Genomic DNA, 26966 nt, shown 5'->3' with positions numbered 1-26966 from the left:
ACCGGTATATAAGGTCTTCACTACAGAGACTGAAGTAAAGAACACGGTGTAGGCTATTATATTCCCGTATTCAATACACAAATATTCCGTAGGGATATTCCAAAGAAACGCGTTCCCATGAGCAAAACGTGCCTAAAAAATGGCTGTGTCATCTTTCCTTGCAGTAAAAAAGCTCTCAAGTTCCTAATTTTACTTGTCAGTATAGTATAACCTTATCTATATGATGCATCGAAAGCTATCTTTAAACGAAAAGTGACATTCACAATAAAATCTCGACTTTGCTACGTTGTCGAGGATGCAAATCACCTATGGAAATTTTACTTCTCTCGATAATACGGACGATGATTCCTCATTACACAAACAACCATCCCTCTGACCTTGAGGAAATTCTTTGTGAGTAGAACCCGCCTTTTAACCAACGAACGAAGGAGCGTATACCTCGCCCGGCAACACGAAGAGCTCCGGGCAAGCCAAGCCGATATCGCAAGCGCGCCAGCAGCAGCCCTCCTGTTCAGTCACTTCAGTGCAGCATCACACGCGCAGGCGCACTGTCCGCGAGTCTGGACTCCTGTGAAACCATGGCTCCGACCGTTGAAATCTACGTGAATTACTTCTCCCAGCCTTCTCGATCGGTTGGGCTGTTGTGCAAGGCGATAGACGCGCCCCATACGGAACATCATGTGGATCTTATGAAGAGTAAGATTTGTGGGTTGGTTTCTGTGATGTTATATTTATTAATTGGGATGGGGACCTGATACTGACGGTGAAAGTGTCTTCGTTTATTCACGGCTTGGGTACGAGGCTTGTGGTGATAAGGGTAAAATAGATAAAACGTGTGAGGGGGTCGATAAGTGAAGATGGTATTTTGGATATTAAAAGTACTTCCTCATATTCGCACATTATATATACTGTATATATACATACATTATACATATAGAGGCTATGTATATATATGTATACATACATATATATATATATATATATATATATATATATATATATATAGAGAGAGAGAGAGAGAGAGAGAGAGAGAGAGAGAGAGAGAGAGAGAGAGAGAGAGAGAGAGAGAGAGAGAGAGAACGCAATGCAAGTTTTACATACAGGACGGTCCCTATGTAAGATTCACTTCCATAACAAAAATTTACCGCATAAACTTAACTTCATTTCTCAAGTCTTCCCTTTTAAAGGATTCCAAATGATCATTTTCTTTATTGGTATTTGCAGAGGAACACAAAGCGCCCGAATTCCTGAAAATCAATCCTTTTGGGAAAGTACCCAGCGTCAAGGTTGGAAACATTACCATCAACGAAAGGTAAAGACATTATTAAAATTTGTATTTTTATTAAATTTGTTTTTATTATTAAAAATATATTTGTTAAAATTACGGTATATTCTTTTATTAAAATTATTATATTTTTATTATTAAAATTATATTTTTATTAAAATTATATTTTTATTATTAAAATTATAGTTTTATTATTAAAATTATAGTTTTATTATTAAAATTATATTTATTAAAATTATATTATCAAAATTATATTTTTACTTAATTTATTGTTGGTATATCAAGACAGGCAGTCTCTATAAAGGAATTGGGCCACTGTAAGAATATATGGTACTGATAATAATCTCATTACTATGCTAAGCATTACAAAAATGCGAATACAAGAAACTTTTATAACTGCCATATATTAAGGCAAGGTCTAACATCTATAAACCCTAAATAAAGCCTAAATATTTTCTTGACAAAAAAATATTCAAAGGAAAATTTAACTAAACGAGAGGAACAAGGGAATGTTACTAAAATTCTGAAGCATTGGTGCCAAACCCCCAACCGTCCCCCACCCCACCCAAAAAAATGCTGGTTTGGATATAACGGCAGCCGTTTAAGATAACCAAAGGATGTAATCCTGAATTAACAAAGAACTTAGATTAGCTAACTTCCAGTAATTACCAACATTCAACTGATAAGTATAAGGTTTATACTTTTGTACCAATAAAACCCACCCTTCAGGGTGTATCTCCTTTCAAACAAAAAAGAAATAATAGACTGAAGTTAAATCTAAGTGAAGGATTCCTTACCAGACGAAATTCAAATACTGTAGTGATCACACAGTAGATTTTCCAATTAACACAGCTTACAGTATAATTGCCCTCTTACAAGAAACTTCAGACCATCTGAAACTTGTGTCAGGGTTGCACACCAAATACCTACTTTTTCACAAGCATGACTACCCCTCATTACTCAAGATACTAAATAAAATGCCTGCTCTGTGAATGAACTAATAATTTTTATAACTTCCCAGCTGCTCTGCCCTGCGCTACATAGCCAGCAAGTACGACAAGACTGGCCAGTGGTATCCACAGGACCTAGACATCAGAGTCAAGGTTGACGAGTACCTGGACTGGCAGCATACAAACACAAGGAAACATGGTGTTGGGTACTTCTACAATCTGGTAAGTCATGACCTTTTTAATTACTCATTAGACCTCTCAGAAGTGGGAAGTAATTACGTAATTCCAGTACATTAAAAGGAAGTAATTCTAGTACATTACTTTTGCTACTGACCCACCCCAGAAAAGTAGCCAGTTACTCAGTGCTCTGTAGGCAAAGTGACAATGCCAGTCTGGGCTGAAATAGAAAATAAACACCCACAAAATCTAGAGTCAAATGTCAATATACTTAATGACTATCATCCACTTAAAAACTATACAAGTCTCTACCTTACTTTGCATTTCCTAAACCAATGAAGCTTTTTTTTTGAGGAGGAATGTTTATTGCCATCTACGACAATATGTCCATTAGCATCCATTTCTTGCAGTGCCCTAAATTTGAGTGACTAGCCAAGTGTTACTCTTGACAATAATGATAACCATTTTCGTATATTCAAGCCGTTAGGAGTTGATTAAATTATCTCTGATAAGACACAGTTTTCCCACAAACGGTTGGTACATGAATCATACCTTAAAAATATCTTATTCAACCACGAGGCAAGCAAATTCTGAAACACGGGACTCAAACCGCAATCTTAGGCTAAAGAAAATACTGTTAATTTTCATAATGCAGCAATTCTAATGCTACCTTCTGTAGTCATGCAGTGTGCATTACAAGATGCAATTGTTATACCATCTGTAATCACGCAGTACATAAATTGGTCAAGTTGAGTGAAATCGAGAGGGAGAGAGTCATCCAATCCAAAATATAGGAATGCAATTTTGAAAGGAGATAATAAAAGAGAATGGGGTGAGAAAGACACAACAGACTGGCCTCTCCAATTTGTGTGAGAATCTGAGAGTTTCCTCCTCTGCTACAGGTATTCGCTCCAAAATTCACCCAAAAGCCAGTGGACTGGGACTTGATCAACAACCACAAGAAGGAACTGGCACGCGTCGAGAGAGAGTTCGTCAGCTATTTCCTCAATTCGAAGCCCTTCATCGTGGGAGATCACGTGACGATCGCTGATCTCGCTGCTGCGTGTGAATTCGAGCAGCCCCAGGCTGGGGGGTACGAACTGTCCCAGCCCATCACGGAGTACCTAAAGCGAGTCAAGGCCGCGCTAGGACCTTCCTATGATGAACTTCATAAGGGTCTTTATGACGCCATGAAAAATAAACTGTGAGCTGCTACTGTCCTACATAAACTCCTTTGATATTCCTTAATAAAACATTTACACAACAGAACTCCTTTGATATTCCTTAATAAAACATTTACACAACAGAAGTGCTTTATTGTCCTTTGGCAGAATTTGATACAAATAGGCTAAAGGAACAACCAATGCAACATGTTATCTATCACAAACTTAATTCAAAAGAAAAAGCAGGGGATATATTAGTGGACACGACCCCATGTACTATTAGAGAAGACACTTTATTTTCAATTTATTAAAGCAAAGAGGATCAATAAATAGTTCCATTTGTATTCAACCATGCATCTGCAATATATCAGACGACTCCTATTTCATGTGGCTGTTTTTGACAAGTTTTTGGGTGGCCCTGCTATGAATCGGGCTCTAAATTTTGAGTTTATGGCCAAATGACATAGGAGATGTCAGCCCCGCAATTATAAGCCTAATCCCAAGGGGGATACATCAGCCTTGATGGAGGGAAAGAGAAAGTGCAGTACACCAGATATATAAGAGTGGGCATGACGAAGTCTGCTTTACTCAAAGTTCAGAGAGTCTGTGAGAGGGATGAACGACCTGTAAGGACTGGGTTATGACGACATACTGGCTGGGTGTTAACTGGTTTATTGGTTGTTCAGAGATATGAGAATCTTGTTATTGAGGCGAGCGGTAATGTAGCGTCTACACACAGACAGGTAAAACGGAAAGACATCTGTGTTTGTCGGCAGACAAACAGAGAGATACATGATTAACATATGGTGATGCATCAGTGGAAGGGTCAGGAAATGGCCATTGCATGAGATTCCAGATTAATGGATACAATGCAATAGCATAATAAATGTGAAATGGATCTTCACAAACAGACTTTGGAACATTATGAGTACATGATTAGAATGCTTGCATGGCAATGCAAGTAGTGGTGTACGTTAAGACAACAATGCTTAGGAGAAAGACTGAAATATTGTATGGTTCAAATCGCGTTCCAGAGAGAAAGAAAACGAGACGCTCCTGTTTTGTCCTGTCGTGATGATGACGATCGATGAACGACCTAAAGCAGATACCTGGCAAAATCATCCCGTCCGATAGACAGACTTGTCAAAGAGGTGAACAACAAATTTTTCTCGCGTTATGTCCAAAATTCTAAATGAAAATAACAATTTCCTTTCTTCACTGCTCTCAAATAAACTGTTAACAGTGTCAAAATCAGTTCTGCATGCCTCAGTGTTTCCTAATCAATCAACCTGGCTAATCTAATAAACTGATTTTAGTTGCAAGGGACAGCAATGTACTTTTATAGTTGTTACTGAACAAGTTTTCAGTAAGCATACAAGTTCTCACATGGATATTTTCTCTCCTGTGGACTCCTTGGGGATTTATAATTTTTGCAAGATATAACAAACATTCCCGTATTCAAAAGGCCCGATAAAAAAAAACTTTTTATCTGAACCGTAATCAAAATGATTATGCAGATAAAAGTACCATATTGAAAATTTCTCCCTTCATTGTTCAGTCATATCAAAACAGTGTTTGATACATATCCCAGATACACATACCAATCTTCCACAAGAGGACACAATAAACCAAAACAAAAAATAATTCGTTAAATTACTGAGAATATGAGTACATCAATTCTCAAGTTTTTTCCGGGGCAAATTATGAATTCTTCCTAAACATCAAATAAATTAACGGAAAAATACTAAACAAAACTGAAATTACTTTGCATTATGCAGCACAATTTAATCGTAACTTTATTATTCACCGTAATAATAGTGGAAGGATGCATAGTTTATTATTAAAGTCATTGTCGAAATTCCACAACAGTACAGACCCGTTTTCTATTAATACTAACTTAAAGAAAACACTTAACAAACATGCGGATAAGAAAACCTTTCTTTCAGGGTGAACTGATATAATTACAATTTTCTTTCCGCTCTAAACAATGAATCGTTTGACAGAATAGACAGGCAGGTAATACAATGTACCACTCGTATGTGCATATTTTAAAACAATTTCAAGGAGAATTAAAATACATATACAGGTCGTCGACTAAATATGAAAAACTTAATGAGCCCACCAAGTGAGGACAGATACGTACAACAAACTCTTTTAACTTATCGGGCCTTTTTAAACAAGAAAATGGATATTTGCTGTTTACTGAACGATCTCGAGTGAAGAATACCATGGAGGAAAAATTATTTATAACATTTCCAGTGACAATTTCTATTTATGTGACTTTCCCGAAATTTTATAGAGAGAAGAGAAAGAGTTGAGAGAGAACTTCCAGAGTGAGAGAGAGAGAGAGAGAGAGAGAGAGAGAGAGAGAGAGAGAGAGAGAGAGAGAGAGAGAGAGAGTGTTTCTTGCAGTGCAAGCCTGTCTAAGATACCTAGTCTTCTCAGAGGTTACAACCACCTCAAAAAGAAGACCTCTAAGCTGTAGACAACAGGGAAAACCCAACTGCTCTATAGAATCAATGACCAGGCAACGCCTGCAGGTGTTTCAAGCAGGTTAGGTTCTCTGCGACAAACAGAAACCTAAAACCTCATATGTCTAGGTCATGAACCACTACAGTTATCCAGGGGCCAAGTAGCGTTTGAGAAGGCCCCTCCATATTCATGGAGAGTGAGTCAGATCACATTCTGAGAAAGACAAGAATAGGATGATTCCTCATGGGACTTTTTAGTGAAAATCCTAAAGGAAAGAGCAAGCATAACACAGGCATGGGGCTGTTAGGTAAAGCAGAAGCAAGGACAACATGAAGTTTATCCTCTACTAAAACAGAGGGTGACACGACAACCCTGCCTAACCCCTTCTCAGGCAATCCTGATGAGTGCCCACAATTCACAGACAGAAAGCACTGAATGTGACTGAACTTGACAACTTTTACTACCCATGCACCCTGAAATGGAAGTTGACCCAGCCTGGTTAATACCGCTACCTGATCGCAATAAGCAGGAGACAGCTATGCCTGTCCCAAGCGAAGTAATACCAAACTTTGCATGAGCCAGATCTACTCAGGGCCACACATGCTCCTACATGGTCCCAGGCCATGAATAGTAGGAAGTTCCATGCACAGGACTGCAGCCAAGCCTGAGATGGTCAGGAGGCCAATCGCAAGCACGTAACAGGGGATTCCAGTGGTAATTCTGAAAAACTAAAACAACCTGTCGTCAGTCCTCTCTCCCTAGAAAGGTTTGCTGGTGACTGGGAACATAAAGAGTCACGCACTTGGGACAGAGCATAAGTGGACAGTGATCCCAGCACCCTTAGCCAACGCTACATGGTCAAGAAATGCTGGAAAAGATACCAGACGACAGCCACATCTTCAGGTACTCCGACAGGTCACCCATACCTGGAGCAGCTGACTAGACAGGGGTAGGTCTCACCTTATAAGAGGTCAGCACACACACGCATGTCACCATTCTCAAAAGTGTATGCCGCCCCACTAGCATAAATAATTGTACCCTGCTTGAACCGAGTCATGGGAAATACGTGAAGGAGGGCCAGGGAGAAAGAGAGACCTTTCACACAAAAGTATCCAAAAAGGTTCGTCAGTATCAACAACAATGTATTCACCCATAAGACACTGGCAAATGTATCTAGCCCTTAAACTGCTTCTTGTTGAACCTCATCCGCTACTCACTGGGAGAGTCAGGGCTGCAAATCTTATCCCTGCAGAACGAACAAAATCAGTCTTTGTGTTTAACAGGCTACCCTGCCCTCAAGACTAAAGTTAATCAAAATTCTATCTCTACGCAAGGAGTAAGGAATGTTGGTCATATGCTCACACATACATATACATACATACAGTATCCACACACACCTAAGTGATAGAGCAACCGCACACCAACTTATGTCCTTCACAATGTTGCTCAGCTTTCATGGTGACGCTGAAAAAGAACCAAGACACAAGCACCATACATACAGAAAGAGGAAAATCAGCTTCAACATCAGTTCCCAGCTTGGGCTAAGCAATACTCCTACATAAAAGGCCTTGGTTTGTGTCCCCCATAGGAGCAAACAAATTTATAATTAACCTAACCTTATGCTCCAGACCCAGAGTAACCCTTCTTCCTCTTAGCAATGCACACAATTGACACTTTCTGACAAGGTTTGTTTTTTGGATGATTGGTTTTTATGAAATGGAAAGAATTTCCTTACTTTCAGGCCAATAAAAACTCATACTACACCTATAATACAAAAAATGTCATTGAGCATCTCCATTAACAATTCTTACTCACAAGGCACCATTGGTAAACTGAAGATATTGACACAAAAAATGGGAGGAGTCAGAGAAAATCTGGGTAACTTGGCATAAAAATAATGAAGTTTTAATTGGCTAAAACTGATGGTAATTATTAGTAACAGGAAAAAATGCTCCCATGAGCACCCACTAATAGTACATGATCTTTAATTACCTACCACGCCCAATGTCCAAAAACTCGCATGATAACATCTATCAAAATGAACTTAATGATACAAGCCTTCATAGCCTTGTAGGTAAAAACCTAACTCATGAATCTCCTGACCACTAGCCTAAATTCCCAATGGAAAAAAATTGCCAAAATGGCCTAATCATCATTCATCAACATCTGGTATTAAATTCAGTGTAGGCCTAGGTTAGGATTTAAAGTACTATAGTATTACACATATTTCAAAAGCTAACCCACTGAAAAATTATGGTTCATGCAAGCCTACATTGCTAAGAATCAAGGTAGGCCTATCACAGTATATTTTTATCTGCTGGGTGGCCATCAATCCTCATTGGATAGGCCTACGCCACATCCTCGAGGGGGGGAGGGTGGGGGGTTGTTGCTTATAGAGTCAAGAAGGCTATGCATTTCAGAAGCTAATGATGAGCAAGTCGTCATTACGAAAAACATTATAAAATTCATATTTAAAAACAAAAACTAAAAACAATTAACATAAACCTATCACATTAAAATAAAATAGGCCTTGCTAAGCCATAGCCTAGGCTATGTGTGTTAACTAACCTATTGGCAACCTGGGTCTAACTTTGTATATAAACCCTATATAAACCACAAAATATTTTTAAATTACACACACGAATAATGTTTTTACAAGCCACTACTTAATTTAACATTTTAAAGTTAAAATAAGTGTCGATAAGCATCAACTTACCCTGAAGTTGCCTATGAAACTCAACTTAACCTGAAGTTGCCTGTGAAACTCCACTTAAAACTTGAGGTTTTTATTCAATATATTCACTCAATTTATGTCCTAAATAACACATTTAATAAGATTCATGGAAACACAACCCACAGCAAAGATTTGTAGATAATTTTAAGAAATAGAATAACAAAAATTAAAAGCTTTACGGGAAGATTTTAGACACTGCAGAAACACAGGAGTATCAAAACAAAAACTTTCGGGAAAGTCTAACGCCATCTACCGTTGGAGTTGTTATTGTTGTTTCAATAGAAAAAAAGGTTATGAAATATGCAATTACATAATTGTTGAGTGTCTTAAATAAAATTATACGCTTATATCTCTTATTTAGAACAATTCCACTATTTTTTAAATCATGAATAATGCGTATTTTACGTTGAAGATGCAATACTTTTACCCAGAATGAAGGTTGCATATAGAGAATGTATCCGTTTGCATGTTCCTTTAGCAAACACTAATGTAATGGGAAACAGTTTCAGAGATTTCTGTTTTTTTAATGGCTGTAGAAATCGTTTAATATAAAATGCAGTCATGAGTAAAAAAAATAAAAACTTCTTCGATCCTTTGATGTTATATACCGTATTTATCATAATTCTCTGTTTAATTAGAATGATCTAGGTGTTGAAAATTTGTTTCCCAAAACACAAATAATCAAATCATATCCTTACTTTTCAACATACTGTATATATATAAAAATATATATATATACAACATATATATATATATATATATATATATATATATATATATATATATATATATATATATATATATATATATATATATATATATATATATATATATATATATATATATATATTATAGTAATCGAGGAATAGAAACATCCCAAAAATGTTTGAATACTTTATTTTCCAGTTATACAAAAGTTGGAAAAAGGAAACTATTTTACTGAGAGCGGAAAGCAATGACATTAAATACGCAACAAATAATGTTTTCATACTTTTTTTTAATAAAGGTGAGTTACCTATAAGGTTAAAAGACTTACACAAATTAAAAAAAAAAAAAGGTCACAATACTATTGATTATTTTGGTTTGTTAACTATCGACAGCAGTAGGTAGGCTATCTACTCACGATCTGATGCGTCTAAAACTAAATACGTTTTTATTTACATACTTATAAACGAATAAATGTACTTAATAATTTGCATATATACATAAAACACATACAGCAGACTTTAATACATAAAATATTACTCGATATACAGCAAGCAAATTTATTAATAAATACTCTGTACTGTATAAATCTAAGCGAGCGCAGTTAGTTTACATGCATAAAGTCATTATACATAGCATTTACCACAATAAGCATATAATACTTAGAGATTCATAAAATTACATAATTTTAGAAATATTTAGAGTGACAAGTAAAACATTGCCTCTCAAGAGTCATCTGAAAATGGAGCAGTATATTTTATATGATACAAATGCCTCCCCCAAAAATTCTCATTTGCAATGACAGGCATAATACGAATTAAAATATTAATTAGGCATATAAAAATGTACAATTTATAAAGAAATATTAAAGCTTACTGTAAGCACCAATTCAAAAAATATTTTTCTTTGCTAAAACAAGTCCAGAATAGGGGATATAATTCTAAACACTGTATATGAAAGCTATAAAGGCCCAGTCGTTTTACAGCTGCTAAAATTTTGTCATGGAAATTAACTTAAACTGCTTAGCTTCCATCTCAAACTTATTAATCTTACGAGTGGTCATTCTAATGTTTTTGGTCAATATGCAGATACAGCTCACATAAAAATGAAAGTGAGTTTAGGCAAGTTAGTCTCTAGAAACTAGAACTTAATCCATTACTCAATTTCAAGGACCCACAACAGAATTAAAACATCCACCTTCACAGCGTATGAGGGAAAGCATATATCCCGCATTATACCGGAAAACTTGTCCCAATAAGCTATGTAGTCTTCTAACCAGCGGAAAGTTCAAGGTCTTTTGTATATTATTTTTCAGTCACGGTCATTTCCCATTATCCTTCAGTCTTAACAAGCAATTTGTACACCCTGGTCCATTCATTTTCCAATAGACACCTGTATTCCTGTCATAAGGAAACTTCAGTCTACATACTGTGTTTCTAAGGGTTCGACAGAAAGACCAGACTTACTTATGGCACTGGATTGAAGAAGAATTTCTTAGAAAATCCAATATTCCTTAGCTCAGGCACAGTCACAGGGGAGGTCTTGCCATATTCTTTCAGCAGTTCCCTGAATAAATCATTGATTTCCATAGAATGGGCGTGTTTAGCCAGAGTATTGCAGAACGCCAGGTAAAACGGAGTACCTTTATCTGAGTACGCCCAAGAGGCAAAGCCGCTGTGGCTTGAAAACAGACACAAAGCGTCCCTCAGCGGTTCACTCACCCTCGTGGTCAGGGGCTTACTGTACCTAGCCTTCTTGCTCTCCCTGTACAGTCCGCTGCCTGTATTAAATAGGAATATCTTTGGTTTGTTGACCATATGGGTACACTCGGAGTCTTTGAAGAGACCGCAGGTCCTGCTGATGTCCAAGGACTTGAGATCTGACGTCAGGAACCTGTCCTCTCCAACGCCATGGCTGTTGACCACCACTGTCAGACACCCAACCTCCTTCAGAATATCCTTTTCTCTGACATTCTGGAGGATTTCGGTGGTCTCGTCAGCAGTAGGAGAGGAGTAGATTTCTCCTGCGTACCCCATCTTGCTAAAGATGCTTGCCAAGTTGGAGATATCCTGCATGGATCCTTCCAGATCGAGGTCCTGCCGGTCTCTGAAGGCGTTGTAGTCTAGGATGCACACGAAGCCTCGAGGTTCTGTGTTCACTGGGTACACATCGCCTTCTGGAGGTTCTTGTGCAGGGGTCACTTCGATTTCAACAGGGTCAGGCTGCAAGACATTGAAACTAGATAAAATCCTCTGAATAATACAAATTATAATAATAGCTACACAAAACTGTATCAGTGAAACAGACTAACTCAAAACAAGGGTACAAGGAAGCAAGAAATAATTACAAAGTTCTCTGTACTTACGTAATGTTTGCCCTCGTCGCTGTTTGAAATGACGGAGTTTGAGGTGAAGACAACATCGGGTTCTCTCACTTTCTTTGCAATGTCGCATTTCTTCTGCAATGAGGAAAAATGTATGCAATGAGAAAAAGTGTAAGCATTTAAATATAGACATGATAAAATGCATATATGTATATATATATATATATATATATATATATATATATATATATATATATATATATATATATATATATATCTACTCTCTCTATATATATACTCTCTCTCCTCTATATATACCTATATTCCTTATTAAATACCCTTTTCCCATTGTAAAAGTATCGTGGCTTAAGTAATGGCAAATAAGATCTGCAGTTTTGCATATCTTGCAGAATAAAACTTTTGGGGGTTCATATCAGTACATCAGATCCTCTCCTCCAATTCCAGCGCAATTCCTCCAAGCCCAAACCTCACCTTTGGGAAGATCACAATATGTCCTAGGCCCCTGAAATCAGTGGCAAAGCTCTGAGGTAGGGCCACCTGCACGTCAGGAGGCAACTGGCCTTCGACCACATCCCCCACATCATAGTCTGGATCAGCGCCAAGTCTCAGCAACTCTTGCGCCTTGTTCCTGTCCTTTCCCAAGACGGCGTCACATAACGGGGCCGAGAGCTGGAACAGCAGAGAGAAGAAAGATATAACAGTTTGCAAGGTGTTTCATCTTGGCTACAGCTGAGATGTGGAATATATAGTGCAGTTGTGAAATCTTCTGATCTCCCAAGACTTGAGTGAGGAGCAGTTCGTTCCTGTTCTCTGCTACTGCTGACGTCTCCTGAGTTTTAGTGTACTGGTTTTATTTTCGATTCCCTCGTATTTATTTATTTATCACATTTTCCTATAACTTGTCTCTCTTTGCAGGCTGATTTCAGCTGAAGATATATAAAGAAAGTAACAAAGAAACAAACAAACAAGGCTGAAGTTGAATTTGAAGCGAAAGAAACACAAAGATGTCTTGGCAATTCAAGCATTTGCATATATTGGCTTCCCACGCATCCGTTCGCTTACTAATTTACCTCTTATAGTGCTAAAATCGCTTTGTTAAGATTTCAAATCTCCAACGATTACTTAAGATGACATCACAATAAGCATTTATGAATAATAAATGCATTTTCTTGAAGAAATTTACTTCAGTTGATCTAAATAAGCCAGTACAAGAGGTCACCCTCTGACTTTAGAATGGGTTAATTCATTGCAAACAATTATATCAAATGCTAAATTTCTCTGAAGCTATTCTGAAATGCTAGTGAAAACATCATAATTGCAGTTTTTATAGTAATTAAGTACCTGGTTGGTACCATTCCACAAAACCAACGCTGCTACTTCAGAACTCACCAAGTTTGTGTAGGTTCTCCCCTGACGATTCTTCTTCTCATAGCAGAGTTCCTCATCAGTTAGAAGTATCCTCAAGATCTGAGTATGTCCCATGAAAGCAGCGAGGTGTGCAGGCGTCTCCCCTTCATTGTTCACCACGTTTGGGCTGATCAGCCGCAGTAAGAACAGCACTGCGTCAACCTGGTTGTGAGCGACAGCAACGTGCAGCAGAGTTGAGCCCGTCTTCTCTTCTCGCACGGCAGGGCCCATGTCTTGGATCAATTCTTGTATCTTGGGCATGTTGCCCTCCTCCACAGCCTTGATGAGATCCATCTGATGGAATGAAAGGAAGAATATAAGAGATGCACGAAGTATTTTGACTTGGACCTTCATGCAAATATGTGTCCAAAGCCTCAGCGTACTTAATACAGTGATTTTTTTTAAAATTACTGTGAACAACTTTAATATATATGCTAAAATTGACTTATATTAACATAATAATACTACTGCTGAAATATGAATTTCTATAGCCTGTACTGACAGCACTACTCCTGAGCTATAGGCAACTTAATAATGCATAAGAATCTAAAGTAAACATATTGACAAATAACTAAAAGGCTAACATTCAGTTGTATTGTGTAGTTCAATGAATCTGCAAAACCTGAATTAATACAGTATTCAAGAACACTGTTTCAGTGCTTGTTTTCCTCCACAAGTAAATGATAATCTTAGGAATCATTAACCCTTTGGAAGGACTAGTATCTACAAATAACAATTTGACCGTTTGTAAACACTGTATGTGGCCCGTTACTCCAAAAATTCTCTTAAAATTATTCCTGTAACTAACCTAACCTTGCCTGAGAAAATATCACAAAACCCATTCAAAACATTTTCCATTTGAGTGTATGTATACAATTTCTACATCTACCTTTGACTCAAAATTTACCATTCTTCACACCAAAACTGTAATATGGAATCACAAAATATGAATATAATTGATAAATTAATCTATCAAATCTTCAAGAGTGTGATTTAATTTTAATTATTTTTCTCTAACTTCGATATAGATTTATTCTTAAAATGGGAGGCATAGTGCTAAACCATAGATCTCAGGGACACATCTGATCACTAGCTTGCTAGTCTTTCCTAACTTCAGTTAGCCTTATAAGACAGACAGACTCTTCCTTAATAACTGCTTTTACTGCAAGAGTTGAGTTAATGACTGAGCCGTGATTAGTTGGTTTCTGATACCACCTAGTGGGAGACCTCTACTCTTTCATTTTTTGGTTGTGTGGGGTGGTGGGAAATTATATCTTTTGCACTAATCATGCAAATAAAGAATAAAAACAAGTACAGTAGAGAATTTCCATACCCTTTTCTGCGATATATATTTCAGGTCATGATTTGGGGTTCTTCTCTTCAGCTTTTTAACCAACGACCTTGTTGTGATGGTTCGGAGTCTTCTTTTCTGGTGGTAAAGTTTCGGCGTAAATATTCCTTTGTGTCCAGAACTTTCATACAGTTCTATGAGCATGCCCCTTACGCTCTTCTGCCTCTTGAGCACTTGCTTCTTTGAATCCTGGGCAGCAAAGAGCTTGCAGGCTTGTTTGTTCATCACTAACCTGCCCCCTGAAGACGAGATCTTCAGTCGCTTTTGGCAATTCAGTACCTGGTCTTCGCTTTCGTCACTGCTGTTATGTGAATCTGTAGCCACAGAAGATATGTCTCTGTTCAAAGCCACTGGTGACGGACTTCTTCCTCTTTTCAGACCTTTTCTGTTGATTTTATTGATATCTTGTTCCATATCTGGGGTGATATCTGTTTCCTGAGGTTCATTGTTGATTGGTAAATCTGCTTCAGTATCTACGTCATTTAAATCATAATTTCTTCCAGGTCTGAAAGTGAATGGAAGTGAATCTTCTGAAGAATTCATGTCTTCATCAGAAGATGGGCTAGGAGGACTATTACACATTGATATTGGTGAATTTTCTACAGAAGAATAAAGTGATGGAGCTGGAGAATATTCTGCTATGTCACTGGTGTTATTTAATTTACAACTGTCTGATGGTGAATTTTCTGCCATATGTATAAATTCTTCAACCTTGTCACTACTATTATCTTCTTTTTCTTTGGCAGCAAGAACCTCTTCTTGAAAATGTGAAGTATTATGAATAGCAGAGAAATTAGTTTCCGAATCATTGTCAACAACAGAGAGGTAATTACTTTTGTTTGCTAGACTCTCTGTAATTGGTGTTTCCTCAGGGACTAAGTATGAATTTTCACTTGTATCTTTGCTGAGACTCATGGGAGCATCAAGAACAGATGAATCTGTGCTGACAACCTTAGTCTTGTCCATTACCGTTTCAGATGAAACATTATTTGTCTCTGATTCATTTACAGCTAAATTAGAATCATCTGAATCATCTGATGGTAGAAATTCAGACTTTTCAGTGACTGGATCTGGAGATTTTTCTCCAACTGGGCATGGAGTCACCAGAGCAATACCTGATGAAATCCTTTTCTCCATGGTGCTTTCTTGGTTAACCTGGCATGGATACTGAGGCTCTTCTGACTCTACCAGGTTTTCAGATCTGGCAGCAGTTGACAAGGCTGTGTCTGTACTTAAGTCTAGATCAGCAATTTTGTTTTTAGAGAGTTCCAGTGAAGCAGCTGTTGAGTCATGACTTAGTAACATATCTTCACATACAGAATTATTAGATACAGTGTTGTCTTTACCCCGTGGAGAATTTGGAGGAGACCTAGATATATCTTCTGCAAGTAGATCTCCAGAAGAATAATTTGAAATAACAGAACTATCTGGCATTGTAAAACTACCTGACTCAATATTAGAGTGCACTGACTCATCTGGTGGAGAGGAGGGCTTTTCAACTACAGGTGACTTTGCTAATTCCACATTCTTTAGATGGTATATCTTGTTCTAAAAATTGGTCATCATTACATGAATGAGGTGCTTTATCTGCAATATGGGAGAAATTTTCATGTTCCATAACTTCATCTTCTAGTCTATCTGATGACATACTTTTCTCGTCCTCATCTTGTAAAGTACTTGTTGTCTGACAAAAAGAAACAGATTTATCGCATGGTGAAGGAGATCTTTCCGGCAAAGGAATCCATGATAACTGACAGATTGTTGAAAATGACTTTTCTAATGGAAGGGGTTCAGCTTGCTCGTTGGTTACAGCCATATCTTTGTTGGTTGGTTCTAAATCTGACAGCATTTTCTGAGGTGGGAGGGAAATGTTCTCGATTGCTTGCCTGACAGATGTAGTAAAGGATCTCTCAGGAGATGAAAAAGGACTTCTAGACCCAGTGTCAATCCCGTCTGTGGATGGAGATGGACTCTTAGACCTGGCATAACTTCGAGATGATGGAGAAGGACTTCTAGATCTGACATCAATTCTTTCAGAAGATGGAGAGGAACTTCTAGACCAATCATCACTTTCATCAGTGGAAGGAGAGGGACTCCTAGATCTACTATCACTTCTTTCGGATGACTGCGAAGGGCTTCTAGACCTGGAACTACTTCTTTGAGATGATAGGGAGGGACTTCGAGACCTGGGATCACTTCCTTCAGATGACGGAGAAGGACTCCTTGACCTAGTGCAACTTTCCTCAGATGATGGGGATGGACTTCTAGAAGGGTCATCCTTGCTCTCAGGAGAGGAACTTTTAGCCTCAGTGTTCCTATTTTCAGAGGGGTGAGAGGGACTTTTTGATATAACATCGACATTTTGTGACATAGGTTCATGTATGTCCACATGAGCATTTGAAGAATCACTGGTTGAAGAAGATTTTGGTGATGAGAGACATGGACTTACTGGCAGAAGAGTTGTACATGCAGAGTGAGTCACCAAGTCACTGTCGTGATCAGTAGACGCACTTTTTGATTCAGACTGGCTAAGAGGTCTGTGTTCAGTATCAAGAGAAGACATATTGGCATGCGACAAAATCTCTGCTAATAATTTCCCTTCTGGCTGGTTTTCAGACAAGTGTATAGCTTTTTCAGAATGTGGAGAAATTGGTTGCTCCCCATCAAACTCTTCTGGGCTAGATAAATTCAGTTGGGAGTTTTGTGATTCTTGAATAAGCATTTGTTCTGTAAGATGGTGATTATCAGAACTAACATTGATGCTTGATGATTGAGAATCACTTTCAGAGGATACAGGCTGCTTGTCAACTCCGACTAATACGTTACTTGATTCTTTTTGGTTAGATGATGATCCTGACACTGGGTAGTCAGCAGTTGTAACTGGTACTAAACTATTTTCATCATTCTGGGGATTTTGTTCAGATGTGGTGGAGCTTTGCAGTCTTTGATCAAATTGTGGAGCCATTTCTGTAGATGAACTTTCAGAATTTTCAGTATCAAATTGTAATATATTTTCATGTTGTGAGTCAGGATTATCAAAGTTCTTTTGATTAGATAGCTCATTTTCCATCTTTTGATTAGATAGCTCATTTTCCATCTCCAGTTTATCATGTTTTGAAGATGGTGTATTAGCTGAACTACCATTTGGGTGGACATCACTTCCAAGAACTTGTGAAGATTCTACTCCTCCCATTTGGCTATCTGAAAAGCTTCCTATTGGGGTTATGAAGGGTAAAGCCAATGGATTCCATGGCAAACTGTCATCAGACAAAGAAGGCAATGGAACAGGAGAAAAGTTCCACTGCCTTGTACTATCCATTATTGGAGGAGTTGCCAACTCTGAGGAGGCAATATTATTTTTAAAAGAAAGTTGTTGCTCCTCCTTCATGTCTGATTCCCCATCTGAATTTATCAGACAGGTGATCTGATCAGATGACTCCTCTGAATTTATGTAATCAGAGCCTACATTCTCTTGAGTTTCATCTGCCAAGTTGGTGCCCTCATTGTCATGATTTGAAGTGTTATCATCACAGGCTGCTGAAACTTCATCGAAAGATGACTTACAGTTATCTGGGTCACATGGTTGAGCTGTATCATTCAAATGTAAAGGTGATCTGTTGAGAATTATCTTCCTTTGTGGGGGCTTTATTGTTCCTACATGCCTATCCAAAGGCTGATGAATGTTTTTCTCGGGTATTTCACTATGAAAGTCACGTGAGTCTGGTAAAGACTGGAGAAATATGTCCAGAACTGATCGGCTCCTTGGCTTCACATTGTTTATAAGTTTACTGCTGCTCAGTGAAGCAAGACGCATAAAAATGGGAGGAGAACTCTTGGACTTATTTGCCAGACTAACAACAGGAACAAGTGTTGGCGAGAGGCTTCTAGATCTGTTAGTATTTGGAACCAACACATCCTCGTGAAAATCGATGGGTGAAGGACTTCTGGACCATCTGTTTGTGCTCGCCCTGCTGGAGCTACGCACCGGAGAGCTGATTCCTGTTGAGACGCTATTAGTTGTCGAAAAGGAAATGTCTGCGGGATGGACAGATTTACCCAAGGAACTGAGGAACAACCTCTTTCTCCTGAGAGCTCTGCGCTTAGATGGAGAGATCTTCTTACGCTTTGACTTCATGACCTTGCCACTCGCAAATTTTCCTTCAGAAGCCTCTGGCGTCCCAGCAGAGTATGGGCCCAGACTACCCCAGGACATGCGAATTCTAGGATTATATCCTACAGAGCCTGTCAGTCTCAGACTCCACGGCCAGTTGGAGGCCTGTGGTGTCTGGAAAGGACCCCAGGAACATTTCTGAACTGGTCTTTGGGGGTACGGTCTTGCTTGCAAGGGACTCCAGGACCAGTTAGGCCACTGGACGGCTTTTTCCTCAGAGAGTTCTGCATCAGTCATTTCTGGTCTGGCTGCATCCATCCCTATGCTACCACCATCCATCTCACCTACCGGGAAAAAGAAAGATTTCCAAGATTTGACTTTCAGGATATATATATATATATATATATATATATATATATATATCTATATATATATGTATATATATATATATATGTATGTATGTATATAATATATATAAATTATATATGTATGTATATAGTCAAAACATGAATATATGTAAACCACTTTACAAGTACAGAAATCTATGAGAGAACATTCTCAAATCTCAATTAAATCAAGAAGTAATTTCCTTCCCGCAAAATTATAATTTGTATGTATGTATGTATGTATGTATGTACATGTGTATGTACAGTACTATGAATTCTCTTCTTACTTCTGTTTTCCCTGATGCCTATAACCTTCCTATTTTAAAGAGGCACGTCAGTGTTTCCATTTTAAGATTAGACCCCATTAATTTCCCGTCCCATACAAAATCAACTGTGTTGTCCCTCTCACCGGCCTCCGTGTGTCAAATCTATTTCTCCATAACTTTAGTCTATTCGTCAATCACTAACACGAAGAGAGAGAGAGAGAGAGAGAGAGAGAGAGAGAGAGAGAGAGAGAGAGAGAGAGGAACTTGTCATTCTTAACATAAAAGCAAATAATCTCGGTTCGTGTCCTCTCGCAAAGGAACGCCAGCTCTGAGAGAGAGAGAGAGAGAGAGAGAGAGAGAGAGAGAGAGAGAGAGAGAGAGAGAGAGAGAGAGGTTGCGCAATTCAACGAAAAATCAGGAAACGGTTAAACGAAAACCCTCTTCCTTCTTCCTGAACCATTAATAACAAGACGCCGTGGTTGGGAGGAAAGGAAAGACAGAATCCTCTCTCTCTCTCTCTCTTTGAGGAAAGACAGAATCGTCCTCTCTCTCTCTCCCTCTCTCAATGCCTACAGAAACAGCGAGAGAGAGAAATAAAACCAGGACACATTTCCTCATTCACAACAACTTGCAAGAGATACCTCAGACAGAAACACCGTGACAAGAGAGAGAGAGAGAGAGAGAGAGAGAGAGAGAGAGAGAGAGAGATAGAGAGAGAGAGAGAGAGAGAGAGAGAGAGAGAGAAAGGAAGGAACTCATCATTCTAAAAATAAACAAAATAATCTCGGTTCCTGTCATCTCCCAGAGGAACGCCAGCTGGGGAAGGAAGAGAGAGAGAGAGAGAGAGAGAGAGGTGGGGGGATGGTACAGGGTTGCTGGTGGGGTCAGAAATGGCTCTGTTTTGTCAGGTCGGACGAAGGTCAGCCGACCAGGAACACAGACTGCTGCTAAGGAACTCTCTCCATCGCATCCTTCCTCATCGTAGGACTTTTTTTTTTTCTTCATGTTTGCGTACCCTTTGGCTACTTCCTTATTGCATGATCTCCAGGATCACACAGGAAGGCGAATCGTAGTTAGAGTGCTTCTTATACAACTTAACTTTATTTGTTGCATCACGGGTGTGTTGTGGGTCTGACCTGTATTAGTTTGTCTTGTGATTCTGGTGTGCCAAAAAAGATTAAAATTCACTGACAAACTAATATATATATATATATTCGAAAGTTGAAAATAAGGGCCGAATCGATTCCGTTCAGGCTATTTCACATCAAATACAAACCAAAATTATCTGGTAAAAACCAGTTACTGAAGGATTAAGACAGGTATACTCCAGAGCCAATCGGTTTGAATATACACCTTTATATATGTTTATGTATATATATCGTATATTTATATATGTGAATATATAAATTATATACATATACATATATAATATATATATATATATATATATATATATATATATATATATATATATATATATATATATATATTTAAAAACGCACTTTTTCACTCAGTATTACACTAGCATAATCAACTATAATATCTCACAAAAAACTACAACAATACATTTCCAACTTGTAAAAGCAACGACAAAATTATCTGTTAGTTGACTGAGAGGCTGGCATCGCTTACGAGTGAAACGGGGGAAAGATAAAAGAAATAATTATTTTCTACCCCAAGCTTCAGACATCAGTGTAACCAGATAATTCGTCTCATTCCTTAACTAAAAACTAATTTATACCTATTGAAAGCAACGTGTTCACATGAAAGACATTGATTTATATGTCAAAGAATTACGTTACATTTCTTCTTAACACCTCATGCACAGGAGAAAGGAGGCTATATGTGATATATATATATATTCGTCATCACTTTTTCCTCCCTCAAAATCTAATTTACAAATCAGGTTCCAGGATCAGGTTGCCACGCCTGCGCACACCTGCCTACGCGCGCTTTCGACACTCAAGCATTTATTCTGCGCACAGATATGCACAGATATGCCGTTGCAACGATGACTATTAAAACAGCACGGTTACTGGACGTTTTTGAAATATAAATCGGATTGGGAGTGCATTGCGAACATTAATTTTATAAACCGGTCTGAGTGTGAGTGTGTTTGTATATATAGATATGTAATATATATATATGTATATATATACACACACACATATATATATACAATATACTTATAAATAAGGCGCGGTGCATTTAGAGCATACGTGATCAAACCTAACACCTAATTGCATCGAAAGAGCTTTCTGGCATCAACGTTGGAACGCGGTTCAGAGTTCAAGGATGCCCCCACGCAAGGAATAAGGAACAATCTCTCTTCCTGTCACGCATAACGAGTTACGGACGTTATTATCTTTATAGAGTTCATAACGAGAAACAATAACAGTCTGTTAAGAGGCTATACAAACATCGATGATGTCACCAAAATGACATCCGTGGGATGACTGGCAACTATGGGATCGATGATGTCATGGACGACGTTATGGTTATAGAGGCTAGAAATGGTGGTGATGACGTCACGGCGTTCGTGCGTATGTTTCTTATTGTAACTTAAGTGTTTCATTAATTTAAATGTATATTATTCCATCTTCGATGTCATCTCAGTCGAAATGATACTTTTTACAGCCTAATTAATAATAATAATAATAATAATAATAATAATAATAAACACACGAGATAGGATGCAAATACTTGGGAATAATAGAAGGAGAGGATATAAAACACCAAGAGATGAAGGACACGATCAGGAAAGAATATATGCAGTGACTTAAGGCGATACTCAAGTCAAAACTCAACGCCGGAAACACGACGAAAGCCATAAACACATGGGCAGTACAGTGATCAGATAGCGCAGGAGTAGTGGAGTGGACGAAGGCTGAACTCTGCAGCATGGACCAGAAAGCTACAAAACACGTGACAATACACAAAGCACTACACCTAAGAACAAATACAGACAGACTGTACATAACACGAAAGGAACGTGGGAGAGGGCTACTAAGCATAGAGGACTGCTCAACATCGAGAGCAGAGCACTGGGACAATGTCTGAAAACCAGTGTAGACGAGTGGCCAAGGAGTGCATGGGAAGAAGGACTGATAAAAGCAGACGAAGACCCAGAAATATACAGAGACAGGAGAATGAAAAGCAGAACAGAGCTGTGGCACAACAAACCAATGCACGGACAGTGCTTGAGACAGACAAAAGGGGACTGGCGTTGGGCGAAACATGGCAATGGCTACAGAGGGAGAACTCAAGAAGGGAAACAGAAGGAATGCTAACAGCGGCACAAGATCAGGTCCTAAGAACCACATATGTTCAATGAACGATAGATGGAAATAACATCTAACCCATATGCAGGAAGTGCAGTACGAAAGACGAGACCATAAACCACATAGCAACCAATGTCCAGCGCTGTACAGAACCCAGTACAAAAGAGTGCATGATTCAGTAGCAAAAGCCCTCCACTGGAGCCTGTGCAAGAAACACCAGCTAGCTTGCAGTAATAAGTGGTACGAACACCAGTCAGAGGGAGTGATAGAAAATGATCAGGCAAAGATCCTCTGGGACTATGGTATCAGAACAGATAGGGTGATACGTGCCAATAGACCAGGCGTGACGTTGATTGGCAAAATCAAGAAAGTATCACTCACTGATGTCGCAATACCATGGGACACCAGAGTAGATGAGAAAGAAAGAGAAAACTGATAAGTATCAAGACCTGAAAATCGAAATAATAAGGATATGTGATATGCCAGTGGAAATTGTACCCATAATCATAGGAACACTAGGCACGATCCCAAGATCCCGAGAAGGAATCTGGAAAAACTAGATGCCGAAGTAGACCCAGAACTCATGCAGAAAAGTGTGCTACTAGAAACAGCGCACATAGTGAGAAAAGTGATGGACTCCTAAGGAGGCAGGATGCAACCCGGAATACCACAGTATTAAAACCACCCAGTCGAATAGGATGACTGTGATAGACAAAAAAAAAAATATAATAATAATCATAATGTGGAGATACAATTAATGACATGAAATGGCACCTTGCATTAAATAAAGTATACATCTCTATTGGTTGTCAGAGTCCACAGGTCTACACTGGGCCTCCTATACCGTGCTTGGAAACTCTTCCGAATATCTTTGTAGTATCACTGATCCAAGATGATTCAAATATAATGAAAATCGTTAAAATACGTCGATAAGGATGAATTAAAACAAAGAAAAATTATACTAAAATTCATTTTAAAAAAGTGGAAGATGTAGACTTTTGCATATGACCAGGCTTATACCGTAAAGCAAATGAAGAAATATATTTACGTAACTTCCCTCAGAGTTCTTTTTATATCTCAGAGTTCCTTTCTTTAATACAAACCCCCTTACCTTAATCCGAATTAATAATAACTAAACTTCGATCATTTTTAAGGACCCCGTTAAAAGAAACATCAAATCCAAAGCTGAATGGAAAACAAACAACAAAATTCCTTTTCTTAATGTTTTAATGATTAGAGACACGACAGAATACAAATTTACCGTATGCAGATAACCAACATTTTTACTTTCATATATTTACTATTTTAGTGATCATGGCATTTCTACCAAAACTGACGTAGCCAGCAATTTGTTCTTAAGAACCTTACGGATTTGCTCCCCAGGATTCCTGTAAAAGGAATTTGACCATATAACTGAGGAAGCGATTAATAAAGCATACAATTTTCTACCGACCCCCCTCAAAACATGACCAGAGAGACGCCCAACAATATAATCACAAAATCCCACACCTGGAGAGGATTAAGACGCTGACACAGACACTTGGAAACACTAACCCTTTTGTTTTTACCTACCCAAATACCTTAGCCAAATCCCAAATTAACACCCAATAAAAGCCAGTCCCCAAAGACACAACAAAATCCCCTGCCTTGACTGTGACCAATCCTACATCGGTTTTACAGGTATATAAATCTTCAGTAAGATATGGACTACAGAACTCAGCTATTTTTTACCACATAAATAATCATAATCACAAAGTAGGCTGGAATATGTCACGTCTAATTTATAGCAGCAACTGTCGGTTCAAAAGCGAGATGGTGGAATCGGCACTGATTAAACAAAGAAATAAGATGAACCTTTCAAAAGGAGCCTGGGATTCAGATCTGATAGATGATATCTTCCTCCAACCAGCGGTTAAGAAGATTAAGGAGAACTTGTCAACAGGAGTGACAAGTTCAGATCCTCTTGGATTTTATTATTACAGATAGATATATATTAAAGACACACACAAATATGTATGTCTGTGTGTGTGTTAGTATGAAGACACTCTTACCTTCCAGGTGGGATTCGAACTCAGGACAGTTAACGCATCGAGGAATAACATTGTGGGTCAGGAAAGATCGCTCTAATCTGACATGCCTGAGTTCGAATCCCACTGGGAAGGAAGTCAAGATGTTGAAATTATTATTACGTAATATATATATAACCAACATATATATATATATATATATATATATATATATATATATATATATATATATATATATATATATATTAACAAATGATTTTTTTTTTCGGACTTAGGCTTATTTATGGTAAGACGTGACATTGAAGCTTTATTCACAAATGTGCCCGAGGAAGAAACTACAGTAGCACCCCAACTTAATGGCCACTTTTATGTCTGGCCTTTCTAATAAGTAAAGAAAAATTCCGTTAAGTAACAAAATCCCTAAAAGACACCCTGCACTGAAATATTCTGAAGATTCCTTATAGTTAAGAGTGATTCCACGCAGTTCTTAACCTAAATTATGCTGTACTTTACACTCGACATTCACAAAGATATATCTAACAACGTGACGACTATTGTATACAGGAGCGGAATTGGAATGTAAAACTTAGTTCAAAGGTCAAGCGCTGGGACCTATGATATTCATCGCTGAAAATAAAGTTGAAGGAAACTGTTAAGGAGTTTGGAAAGGGTGAAAGTAAGATCGATGAAAGAGAATATGAACGGAGGTGCAGTAAAGGGAACGAAAGGGGTTGCTGTTAGGGGCCGAAGGAACGCTTCAAACAGCCAAGTAATGCCTACAGTGCACCGGCTGAGGTACTGCTAAGTTTTGCCATATAATGTATATCATTATATACACACATATGCTTGTTGTGACGTGATTGATTTAATGAAAAAATCAATACTTATTTAAAGTAAGCAGTGCGTGAAAAAAGTGCTGGGCATCTAATATACAACAAGTGTTTATATATATATATATATATATATATATATATATATATATATATATATATATATATATATATATATATATATATATATATTATATATGTGTGTGTGTGTCTGTATTCACGAAGAACAGGTGAGATGAGGCATAATATCTAATAAATTTCTCTCTTCCATACCTGAGAGAACAATTTCAAACATTCTCCAAATCTATATTCAGCAAGAATTAAAACCTGTTTTTTTTTTTAGTATCAAAGTTCGATACTGATCTGCTATTAAAAAAAAACTAATATAACTTACCTTATATATTAGAATTAACTGGCCTGCTTATCCAAAACAACACACTTATGAAATAAAACACACGAAGTTATCACAGCATTAATGACTACGGATTCAGGAGCAATAATCCGAGAGGTGTTGACGCTTCGGAAACTCGCGAGCGAATGAGCACCACTACAAGCTCCAACCTCTGAGGGTCCCGTCGCTCTCTCTCTACCAGACAGGCTCAAACAAGCCGTTGCCTAGCCCTGCTTGCTTCAGCTGGACATGGGCGTGTGTTTGTGTGTGTGCGCGTGTAAGTGTATGTGTATGTGCGTGTATGTGTGTGCAGGGTGGGGGAAGGGTTAAGTCATTGTTTTATTAACCTTTACGGGGGTGCGAATGCTTGTGATACAGCGTGTTTTCATTGTGTTAGTCTAGCGTTTGTGTATGCGAGTGTACTCTGTTTTCTGATAGGCCTTGCTAGGCCTGGGCTTTATGTGTGTGTATTTGTTTATGTATGTGTGTTTGTGAAGGGGAATGGTTAAGTCATTGTTTTATTAACCTTTACGGGAGTGCGAATCCTTGTGATTATAGTATGTGACCATTGTGTTAGTCTAGGGTTCGTGTGAGTGTGCTGTTTTCTGATGGGCCTAGGCTTTGGGAAAAATTAAGAATAGCATAATGATAATTTTTTAAAGAAATTTGTTTCAGTTCTGTGTAAATTCACTATACGTGTAATAGATTTACTGACTTTTTTTCTTACACACTATGACGAAATATCTTAGATAAAAACGTTTAGATTCTAATAAATTATTTTTCCCGTTCTGAGTAAAATCACATTACAATCATAGTATTGCAGCGCTATTGTGTATGTATGCTAATTTCGTCATAACGTTTTAAAAATTTTTTTTCCTTTGCACAATTTAACAACAAGGTTTTGAATTATGAATAATTAAGTAAATATATGAATAATGTTGAACCTTTAATATACATAAATTCACACACACATACATACACATGTATATATATATACGTGTGTGTGTTTGTGTGTATATGTATGTGTATATATATGTATATATATACAATATATATACATGTATATATAAATGAACCAAGGTAAGA

At 37.9% G+C, this 26966-nt stretch overlaps 2 protein-coding genes and 1 long non-coding RNA gene across 4 annotated transcripts in view; 1 reads left to right on the top strand and 2 right to left on the bottom strand.

The window, feature by feature from the left end:
- The window catches only part of LOC136855435 (uncharacterized), a 97072-nt gene extending 88075 nt beyond the window's left edge, over positions 1 to 8997 (bottom strand). The window contains exon 1 of the long non-coding RNA XR_010858030.1: positions 8764 to 8997. This is a non-coding gene — a long non-coding RNA (uncharacterized lncRNA). The remainder of the gene's footprint in view (positions 1 to 8763) is intronic.
- On the top strand, positions 423 to 3721 carry LOC136855261 (glutathione S-transferase theta-1-like). The gene is made up of 4 exons (XM_067132162.1): positions 423 to 696; positions 1225 to 1312; positions 2307 to 2457; positions 3315 to 3721. Exons 1-4 carry the CDS (start codon positions 579 to 581, stop codon positions 3618 to 3620), a joined length of 663 nt encoding a protein of 220 aa, XP_066988263.1. The 5' UTR covers positions 423 to 578; the 3' UTR covers positions 3621 to 3721.
- Positions 8998 to 9662: 665 nt separating the features above from the next.
- Positions 9663 to 26077, bottom strand: LOC136855432 (serine-rich adhesin for platelets-like). Of its 2 annotated transcripts, XM_067132450.1 has the most exons (6): positions 25884 to 26077; positions 14571 to 19043; positions 13220 to 13531; positions 12302 to 12499; positions 11852 to 11944; positions 9663 to 11708 (listed from the first exon to the last, which is right to left on the bottom strand). In XM_067132450.1, exons 2-6 carry the CDS (start codon positions 16020 to 16022, stop codon positions 10953 to 10955), a joined length of 2811 nt encoding a protein of 936 aa, XP_066988551.1. In that variant the 5' UTR covers positions 16023 to 19043; positions 25884 to 26077; the 3' UTR covers positions 9663 to 10952. The 2 variants fall into 2 exon arrangements, with proteins under 2 accessions (XP_066988551.1, XP_066988550.1); XM_067132449.1 differs by lacking the exons at positions 9663 to 11708; positions 11852 to 11944; positions 12302 to 12499; positions 13220 to 13531 and having other exon boundaries at positions 15321 to 19043; positions 25884 to 26074.
- Between the last annotated feature and the right edge of the window lie 889 nt (positions 26078 to 26966).

Source organism: Macrobrachium rosenbergii, chromosome 31, assembly GCF_040412425.1.
Source record: "Macrobrachium rosenbergii isolate ZJJX-2024 chromosome 31, ASM4041242v1, whole genome shotgun sequence".
Classification (NCBI taxonomy): Eukaryota; Metazoa; Arthropoda; class Malacostraca; order Decapoda; family Palaemonidae; genus Macrobrachium; species Macrobrachium rosenbergii.
The sequence above is the reverse complement of the archived record's forward strand: the minus strand, read 5'-3'. Positions and strand labels throughout refer to the sequence as shown.

Bases quoted from the DNA above. Each gene is read 5' to 3' on its own strand.
- LOC136855261 (XM_067132162.1), top strand. From the start codon at position 579: ATGGCTCCGACCGTTGAAATCTACGTGAATTACTTCTCCCAGCCTTCT. The intron at 1,313-2,306 runs GTAAAGACATTA...ATAACTTCCCAG, and splicing joins AACATTACCATCAACGAAAG to CTGCTCTGCCCTGCGCTACA. The intron at 2,458-3,314 runs GTAAGTCATGAC...CCTCTGCTACAG, and splicing joins TTGGGTACTTCTACAATCTG to GTATTCGCTCCAAAATTCAC.
- LOC136855432 (XM_067132449.1), bottom strand. From the start codon at position 19,038: ATGGATGGTGGTAGCATAGGGATGGATGCAGCCAGACCAGAAATGACT.